Raw genomic sequence first — 9,817 nt, 5'->3', positions numbered from 1 at the left:
CCGCCCGGGAGACCCGGTGCAGCCGCCGAGAGTCGGGTCGGGCCCCGGCTCTCTCCTGGCTCCCCCCTCCCGAGGGCGGATAACGGGGAGAGGGTGGATCCGCGCCGCCGCTTTTGAAACTACGGCGACGTCGCCGACCTTTCGCCCTTCTCCTTGTCCCTCCTCGCGCCACCTCGTGTTCCTCCGGCCTCCCGGCAGCTCGCGGGACCCCGAGGCGCCGGAGCGCTGGGCCGGAAGCGGAAGCGATCGTCGCGCGGGGCGGCCCGACCCTTCCGCTTCCGCCCGGCAGCCGCGGCGGTGACCGGAGCCCCGGCGCGGCCCATGGACCGCCACAAAGTGAAGCGGCAGCGGCTGGACCGGATCTGCGAGGGTGAGGCGGGCCGGGGCGGCGCCGGGGGCCCAGGAGCGCGGAGGCAGCCGAAGGGGGGCGGCCGAGCGGGAAGCGGGCCCGGAGCGGCTTTGTGCGGGGTATTGGGAGCCTCGAGAAGGGGAGCGGGGCGAGCGCGGACCGTGTCTGTTGTTCTTTAATCGTGGGACCGGGAGGTCCCCGTGTATTTACTTTGCTTTGTCTAATCCCTTCCAAAATCCTGCAGAACCTTACCAAAACTAGTGACTCGTTGGCCTAGCGAATGGGGGCTCTGAAATTGGTGTCTCTCACGTTCTCTCCTACTGACTGTCTCGACAGGCATACGGCCTCCGATTGTGAATGGCCCGATGCCAGCACGGCCGCTAGTCGCACTCCTGGATGGACGAGACTGCACTGTGGAGATGCCCATCTTGAAGGATGTTGCTACAGTGGCATTTTGTGATGCTCAGTCGACTCAGGAAATCCACGAAAAGGTGGGCAAGAGAATGCATGAGCATTTGGATGTAGAGCTCTGCCTGTAAGAGTGGCCAAGGCAGAGATTGATTTGCACCATTTTTTTTTGCAGGTGCTGAATGAGGCAGTGGGGGCGCTAATGTATCACACCATCACCCTTTCTCGTCAGGATCTGGAGAAATTCAAAGCCCTCAGGGTCATTGTGCGTATTGGCAGTGGCTATGACAATGTTGACATCAAATCTGCTGCAGAGTTAGGTATGATGACATCAGCAGGGCTCTGTTGCGATCAAAATTGAATGTGAAGTGGAACACTGCACGTGTTTTTCTGTTTTATAGCCGAGTGCATGTAAAACCTGTTATGTAAAAAGATGTGGAGCTGCTTAGCATCACGCATCTTTAGGAAGCTGAGAAATATCGGAGCTGGTAGGTGCTTGAAAGAAAGATTCTCAGTTCTCAGATTGCTCTGCTATAGATGTTTGTGTCTATGCTATTTTTTGGGAATCAGAAACCTGAATGTGGTGTTGAGATAACTTTTAGTGAGGCACCTTTGGGTTGTTTGTGAGGAAAGAATTGAGCAAACCAATATATTGAGGCCATTCTCTCTTGTTCCATCACTTGTTAGTTGGGAGCTTGACCCCTGCCTGCTCCAACCTCCTCTCTGGGAGTAACAGAGAGCAGTTAGGTCTCCTCTCAGTCTTCTCTTCTCTAGACTAAACAGCCCCAGGGCCCTCAGCTACTCCCAGAACCCCTGTGCTCCAGACCCTTCCCCAGGTCCATTCTTCTTCTCCAGATGCGCTGCAGCCCCTTAGTGTCTTCTATTGGAGTGAAGGGCCCAGAACTGAACCCAGGGTTCAAGGTGTGGCCTTACCAGTGCCGAGTACAGGGGGGTGATCTCTTCCCTACTCGTGCTGGCCACACCATGGCTGATTCAAGACTGTAACTCTGTTTGCATCAGTAATTTACCTGATAGTTGTAGCCATAGGATTTACGGTCCCTTGTGTTTGTATGTTATTGTAGAATTGGAGTATTAGGTGTTGTTATATTTAAGCGTAGTTTCAGGTGGATTCAGAAAGGCTTCTGTGGTTTCTCTCAGACTTTAACAAGTCAGTTACTTACTGTTGCTCCTGGGGAGGCTGATGCTTGCAGCGAGCATTCAGACTCTAAGGCGTTAAAGTGCTCAACCATCTGTCTTAATTCTTCTACAGCCTGCCAGTTAATCTGTCAGGAACATCTCTGGAACAGGTGCATGTTTTTGGGTGCAGGTCTCTAAACCAGTCAGTTTTTTGCATCACTTGTATGACCCAGTTTTCTTATTTCAGCCTGTTTTCTTTTCTGGTGAGTGTATCAATCAAATGGATATTTATAAGGAAGGAATGGCATTTCCATGGGGTTAAAAAGCTGGCTGGTCACATCTGTGTTGCCGTAGAATGATCTTCTGAAATGAATGCTGTGTTTCTTGGCAGGAGTTCTGGAGCAGCAAATTATCTTCCAGCACTTGTGCCTGAAGAGCTCTGTGCTGGTTTAGTGTTGTGATGCTAAGAATCTTATATGACCTCTGTGGCTTTGTAGGCATTGCAGTTTGCAACATCCCTTCCTCCTCAGTAGAGGAGACTGCTGACTCCACCCTCTGCCACATCTTGAACCTCTATCGCCGTGTTACTTGGCTGCATCAGGCTATGCGGGAAGGGAATCGAGCCTCAAGTGTAGAACAGATTCGAGAGGTGGCTGGAGGTGCTGTGCGTATCCGTGGGGAGACTTTGGGCATCATTGGACTAGGTAAGTGATGGGAATTGTTAGACTGAAAAGTGAACTCTGAAAGTTTTTGGGAATGTAAAAAGTCACAGATTGAAAAAAGTGATAATTTTACCTCTGTTAGTTGTGAAACACACTGATTCATAAGCAGTGCTAGCGCCCTGTTCTGTGGTGCAGGATTGTCTTCAAGAGTTGGGTGTATGCCATGGGATTGGGGATTTTTTTCATGTCAAAATGGCTAGATTGGAACACTCGGACAGCTCTTCTTGATGCCTGTTCCCCTGTGTGCTAGGCTCTATATCAGTAACAGAGCCACCTGAAAGCTGCTAATTTCTTCTCCAAGTTTTTGTGAGATCATTACTGCCTGTGACCCAGGGTCCAGATTTGATTTGAAAAATGGAGCTCTGTCTAGGCTAAGCTCTGGCTATTGCATGGGGAAGGACTAGAATAAGCCACGTGGGATCAGCACTGAATAACCTCCTCTGGATCCCTATGGCAATCCTAGGGGTTTCCAGGGCTGCACTACCTTGGACCCTGGCAGTAAACTCCAGTGTAGGCTCCCAGTCTACCACAGTATCTTGCCTTTAAATTTGTTTTACCTTTCCTTGATGATTGTGGGTTTTCTTTTGTGAAGGCCGAGTTGGACAGGCAGTGGCTCTGCGAGCCAAGTCCTTTGGCTTCAACGTGATTTTCTATGATCCCTATCTGCCGGATGGAGTGGAGCGATCCTTGGGTTTACAACGAGTAGGAACCCTGCAGGATCTACTAATGCACAGCGATTGCATCACATTGCACTGCAGCCTGAATGAACATAACCATCACCTCATCAATGACTTCACTATTAAACAGGTGCAGCAGAAGCTTGATTTCCCCCACAGAGCACTGTGGAAATGAATGCAAACAGAAACTGCTGCTTTCACGGAGGCTGAGAGCGTGTGAATCCTGCGACCTCTATTGCGTGCCTTCTGCTGCCATTGGAGGCTGGGAGCGTGTGGATCTGGGTGCCTGTGCTTTATGCTGTATAGAATTCCATGTTAAGAATAGGATTGGCTTTTTTTGCCAAGTAATTTCATGTTATAAAGAATGTTTTAGGTGATTGAATAATTTCAAAGTACCTTTAGAATGCATAATTGACTCTGCTGGTCAGAGCCAGATGGGCTGGGACTGTGTAAGTTCCTTTACATGGCTCTGCCAAAGCCTCTCTGCCCAAGCCCACTGCAAAGTCAGTCTCGGGCTCTACTCCACTGCCTGTGGATGCTTCTCAGTGCTTTCATGACAGACTTCTGGATGCTGTGGTCCAGTTTCATATAGATGGGTATTTGATTTGTGTCCTCTTCTTTTTTTAATGCAGTAGGGTGACTGTGGAGTGGAGAACTTGAGGGTTCCACTTTTGCCCTTGTTTTCCTGTGCTTTTTTTGTTTGTTTTTGAAACAAATTTCTCAAGCATTGCTTGCAGGCATTTCCCCTGTGGCCCCCACAGCTCTGCAGTGAGAGCGCTCCTAGTTCATCCAGGCTCATCCAATCACTGCAGGCTGCTGCTCATTTCCAGTAGACTTCCCAAGATTCACTTAAGCTGCCTTGAAAAGTCTCATTCTCAACCCACTTAATATTTTTCTTCTTCCAGATGCGCCAGGGCTGCTTCTTAGTGAACACAGCCCGGGGAGGGCTGGTAGATGAGAAAGCCCTAGCACAAGCCTTGAAAGAGGGGAGAATCAGAGGAACAGCATTGGACGTGCATGAGTCTGAGCCCTTCAGGTAACATTGCACCTGCATGTCCGCTGCTATTCTGCGTCTCACCTGCACTGAGCGATCCTTTTGGTGTTTTGTTACTGCAGTTAGTGCTACTCAAGAGGACAGAGAGGGTTATTGCTTCTGGAGAGAAACCACTTGATTTTTTTTTCCCCCACAGCTTTGCCCAGGGGCCCTTAAAAGATGCACCCAATGTGATCTGCACCCCTCACACTGCCTGGTACAGCGAACAGGCTTCCATTGAATCCAGAGAAGATGCAGCTAAAGAGATTCGCAGAGCTATTACAGGTAAAGAGGAAGACTGTGTGCTCTGCAGCTGAATAAGTGTTCTTTGGTTAGCTCACTCTCATTCTTTGCACTCCTGCAGGTCACATACCTGATGCTTTGAGGAACTGTGTTAACAAGGAGTATTTGCTGTTGGCAGCCCAGTGGTCCAGTATTGATCCTGCAGCTGTCCATCCAGAACTCAACGGAGCTGCAGCTTACAGGTGACATATGTGGGTTGTCCAAGTCACTGCTTCCAACTGAAGTAGGCCAATGTCCCTCCTTGGGTTTTCAGACTGCTTCTACCTGCAAGCAGATGTTTCTATTCCTGTATACTCCATATATGAGTTCTTTCCAGAAACTTAACAGCGGTGCTTCTGAAGCTGTGCTAGGATTTCATGTTTACTTGGTCATATTTGGTTCCAGTTGCATTTTTCCAAATCCTTGCAAGACCTGCCCAGTTCTCTTAATACAAGAAAGCTTGTTGTGTGCCTGAAAAGAGGTCTGGATCTTCACATTTGGAAGTTGTGCATATCATTAGGGCTGTATAAACAAAACACAGTTCTGATCTGTAGCCCAAATATGGACTGTTAAAAATACATTGTCCAGTGGATTTGGACAGTGGCCTATATTCGGTGTATTTCTATTTATTTGTCTGTTAAATACCTGCCAAGTGATTGTGGACGGGTAGCTTCCCTTCTGTTTTTCTCCTGTCTGCAAAGTGGAAAATACATTCTCTTCCCTTCTCTGAGAAATCTACAGAGGTTCAGATGTGTTTATGGAGGAGGCAAAAGGGAAGAATGGTTCACTAGCAATTCATGAGTAGTATTCTCCTATTTTTCGTCTTGTCTAGCTGTTTTATTAGTTCAGCTCCTTACTTTTTCTGTCTTAGAGCTCAATGAAGGATAAGTGACAGCCTGCACTCCTGCTGTTGATGGGGAGGGAATTACCAGCCCTCCAGGGGGCCTACATACAATGCCTTGCACTGTTTTCTACTGGACATGAACTTTGTACCTCTTCCCCAAATGGTTGGTATGTGACCCAAGACTTGTCCCTGCCTGTCTGGGAACAGATGTCATTTGGTATTCAGATATAACTGCTACTCATCAAAAATGGAGACTTCTGCTGTGTTCTGTCTTGGAGTGTTTCTGTATGCTGCAGGTTCCTTGAGGACATGGCTCCTTTTCCCTTGCAGAACTTGGTTGGACAAGCCTGTAATTTCTCTGTTTCTGTTGGTTTTAGGTTTCCTCCAGGAGTAGTGGGAGTAGCCACCCCTGGGCTGCCAGAACCGCCAGTAGTGGAAGGCATTGTAGCTCATGGGATCCCTTCTGTTTCTCACCCCACACCGCGTACCCCTTCCCCAGGAGAGACAAGCAAACTGGATGCAGACAGAGAGATTCCCGCTGACCAATAGCAGCGTCTTTCTCCTCTGGCAGCAGAAAAAAGTAGGAGGGTATCTCCTCCTAGGACCTTCGTTAACACCTGACAGAGACTGTTTCCTGTTCATACAGGACGGGAGGATGCATTTCATTACTGGCAAACTTTAGCTCTTGCCTTTATTTGTAACCCTTTAGTTTTAATCTCTCAATGAATCTTTCTCCTTCTCTGGGGCAGGGCAGCAGTGACCTTGCCTCCCCTCGTAAATCTCTGGTTTAACCAGTGATGTTTCCCATGTTTCTGCCTTGGTTGGCTGGGACTGGGAACTATCCTTGTGCACTTGAAAACAGAAGTGGAGCTGCCAGATCAGGGATGGCCCTTGGTGTTCTGAACACCAGACGCCAGTGCACACTTTTCATTTGGGACTTGTAGCTTAAATTTAATTCAGCTGAATCTTTCTATGTGTAGCCATGGGAAATATTAGACAAATTAGTGAATTGGAGAAGTTGTGGCTATTGCCTTTGTTATGCCTTTGGTAGAATGCAGCCTGGGCTCGGCTCTGTGTATTCCTTAGCTTGTTTTAATTAAGGTTTCCTGTGAGAACAGACAGAGCACAGGCACTGCTGTTCCTGACCATACCAAGTTTTGTCTATGCAGTACAAGGCTTGAAGTTAAAAGTAACTGTCTCAAAGCCAGCCTTGCAAATAATTTGGACAAGATTGTCATCAAATGCATTCTGGTGGCTGTTGTGTTTGTTAGGCTTCAAAGCAGCTCACCCTGGAGTCTGCGTAACTCAGAGAAGGCAAGAGGATGCAGAAGTGGGATAAACTTGCACTGGGAGATAACAAGCAGCAATAACTTGCAGCTGCAGCCGCTGGTTCCTCACACATACCTCACAGTCTAGCAGCAGTGTTCATCCACATGGCATCTATCAGGTTAGAATTCTAAGCTTTGTGCTACAGATTATTTTTCTTCTGGCATAACTGCTTCAATTAGAAGTAACGCACCAGTGGCAGTGGCACTTGCCTCCATGCTGGTTGAGAAGGCAGCTTCCAGCAGCTGAGCAAATGACTCTTCAGCTCTGCTGACGTATACTGCATCTCCAGTGGTTGGCAAGGCTGGACAGTGGATTTTCACATGAGTAAGCTTTATGATACTGAAGAAGAAAGAACACTCTTAGCTTCTCTCGTGAAGCCGAGGCAGGACTCTTGCTCTCAAGTTTCGCCATTTTCTAAATTATTGAATATAATTCGCTCCTTTGAGGGGCGAGGAATCTTCAGCAAAACAGGTCCCATGGGGTATGATTTTCCTTTAATTCTAAATCTTCCTTTAATTTCATCTCATTGCACTTCGGTTCTAGCCTTTTTCTGCACAAGATGTAACAATTCCCAATGGATTTGTTCACGTTGTCTGGGTATGTTAAAGCAGGTGCTCTGTAAGAGGCATGCCCTACGTGTGAGTTTGTCTGCTTGCTGTGGTGCTTCCCTCTGCTGTCTGTCTGTGACTGGAAGCTGAACAGCTGGGAACAGCCTGGAAATACACCTTAAGGTGTGGAAAACTCCTCTGTTTAGGCTGTTGACAATTTGGGAAACTGAGGAAAGCTTTTGGAATAGCGGAGTTTGTTAGATCACTTCCTAGTTTTAATTTTTTTTCTCTAGTACTGCCTTCATATAATGGCTTGCTACTGATGTGATTCCTTTCTCCTCCACTTCCCCCCAGCAGTTCAGGAAAGGAAAACAGGCAAGAAGCAAATTTCAGGCATTTTCTTACAAATTTTACACTTAAACTGTTTGACATTAGTGCGGTGATACTAGTTCTCTAGTGTTGAGTGTCTTTCTTAATAAGGTATTTGTCTCAGTGAAGCTTGTTGGCTGGTGTGTTTTCATGGATGATGCTGATTCTACTTCAGATTCACATACCTCCTTGGCTGCTCAGGTTTGGCAGATTGGACTGGGGCTGGGGGAGGGCACAAGTTACAGGGGAACATTTTCGGAACACAGGCCTGGAGCTCAGAAGCAGTTCAATTGCAGCTGTACCTAAGATAACCAGCAGCACTTCCACGAGTTTCCTAATCTCAGTGAAATCTAAACTGTATACGCTGCTAGCTCAGAAAGCTGTTCTTCTGAGAGACAGGTGGGGAAAAGCATTCAGGGGCTGGGAGCCCATCTTTGTGTATGTCTCTTTCCTTATTTGTGTCTGAAAATTCCTGCCCTGATTAGAAGCTCAGGTCTGAGATTACTTTGTGGTAAGAGGCTTCTAGTTATGAGCTTTGTGAATGCAGAGGATCAGAGTACACGGACCTGGTCTCTTCTAGAGCACAATGCAAGATATTTATTTTTTTAAAAGAGGCAGCCTATTTTTTTTTTTTAACTGCAAATGTCTCTATTGGCCAGTCGAATAACTGAGCAGAGGAGGAGTGCAAAGGTCTCAGTTGTGGCACACTTGAGTTTCTCAATTCTTATTTTTATTGCCTAGATATAATGGTGACCAGTGAGGGTAGAAACTAAACAATTGGCACCATAAGAAATGCCTCCATTTATGGGTACTAAGGAATTGAAGCTCACAGCATTGACAGTGGCTCCATTCTGTCCAACACTGTATAGCCTTGTGAAGGAAACTTTCCCCCTTGATTAAAGGTAGAACAGGAAATGTTGAGGTGGAAATGAACAGAACACTTATTGTGGCCACAAAGAAGGACTCCTTTCGTGCTTATAGGGCTACTCTGTGCGTGCCATTTGTACCTCTGCTTACAGACCAAACCTGCTGTCACCACCTGAAAGCTATTCTGAACAAGGCAGCTCAAGAAAAAATTGACCAGTACTGAGCACCGTGTGGTCTTTTCCCTCCCTGAGTGCCAGGGCCTGTGTTAGCACTCTGCCATGGGACATGCTGACCTGCAGCTCCCCTCCCAAGCTGAGTGCACTATACAGAAGTGGAAGGATTTTCTATTTTTTCATGCCTTCCTTCAGAACTAGTGCAGAGCTTTAATCCCAAAGAGCTGAAGTCTCCCAGGGCGAGGCAGGAGTGCCCTAGCGGCACTAATCTGCTGATGGGAGGTGCTCACGTGTCCCAAGGTTTGTCATTCTGTTTGTCAGGGTCACTGCTGCTGACCAGCTTTTTTTATAGAGGACTCAGAGTTTCAGAAATATATTTTTGTAGACAATGACTAAACTGTGAAACATTGAAATAAAGCATGTAAACAAAAACTTACAGCACTGTCCTCTGTACAGGTGATTTCCTCACTTCAGTTCTCTCCTGACTCATTATAAAATGTTTGATTACTTCTTGGATATATTTTAATAAAGTTCTCCAAAGAACACGGCTGCTGTCTGTGGAAGGGATGGCCTTTGATAGAATATTGAAGGGGAGGGCTGAAAACGTGCACAGGTGAGCATCCCACTTTTCTCAAATTAGGTAAGTGGGACCTTCCACAGAATTGCTCCCTTGATTGTGCAAATGACTTTGGATTCTGGAGCACTGACCCTCAGTCGAGGCTGTGAAGGTGGCAGACTGAAGAAGCAGCCGTCTTTGGTGGGCAAGGGACGGTTTTGACATAGCCTGGTGTTCGCTTATGTAGCTCTTATGACTTCTGCCAAGCTGAAATTGAGGTACCTGGTTTTGCAGCCTTTTCTGTGTGCAGTTTAAATACATGTGTGTAAACAGCAGTAGCAATCTTCACCTTATACAGTAAAATAGTTATAAATCGAATATATCATTATGTTAAGGGAATGAATTAGCTTAAGCAATAATTAGAATCAAATCTTGGCCAGCTTGCAGTTACAAAAAATGTGATTGTGACAGGAGTTTAGCTTGTTTACTAGTTGAAACAAGGAGTAAATCAAATATTGAAAGG

At 46.9% G+C, this 9,817-nt stretch overlaps 1 protein-coding gene across 1 annotated transcript; it reads left to right on the top strand.

Moving 5' to 3' along the window:
* The first annotated feature begins 240 nt into the window (after positions 1-240).
* Positions 241-9,281, top strand: LOC138727333 (C-terminal-binding protein 2). The gene is made up of 9 exons (XM_069869701.1): positions 241-370; positions 686-840; positions 933-1,077; positions 2,392-2,598; positions 3,209-3,423; positions 4,199-4,329; positions 4,484-4,611; positions 4,691-4,811; positions 5,830-9,281. The coding sequence occupies exons 1-9, from the start codon at positions 322-324 to the stop codon at positions 5,999-6,001; spliced, it is 1,323 nt and encodes a 440-aa protein (XP_069725802.1). The 5' UTR covers positions 241-321; the 3' UTR covers positions 6,002-9,281.
* Positions 9,282-9,817: the final 536 nt, after the last annotated feature.

Source organism: Phaenicophaeus curvirostris, chromosome 15, assembly GCF_032191515.1.
Source record: "Phaenicophaeus curvirostris isolate KB17595 chromosome 15, BPBGC_Pcur_1.0, whole genome shotgun sequence".
In the NCBI taxonomy this organism is placed as follows: domain Eukaryota; kingdom Metazoa; phylum Chordata; class Aves; order Cuculiformes; family Cuculidae; genus Phaenicophaeus; species Phaenicophaeus curvirostris.
The sequence above is the reverse complement of the archived record's forward strand: the minus strand, read 5'-3'. Positions and strand labels throughout refer to the sequence as shown.

Excerpts from the sequence above, each read along its gene's own strand:
- LOC138727333 (XM_069869701.1), top strand. The coding sequence starts at position 322 with ATGGACCGCCACAAAGTGAAGCGGCAGCGGCTGGACCGGATCTGCGAG. Across the intron at positions 371-685 it reads GCTGGACCGGATCTGCGAGG|GCATACGGCCTCCGATTGTG; the intron begins GTGAGGCGGGCC and ends CTGTCTCGACAG. Across the intron at positions 2,599-3,208 it reads TTTGGGCATCATTGGACTAG|GCCGAGTTGGACAGGCAGTG; the intron begins GTAAGTGATGGG and ends TCTTTTGTGAAG.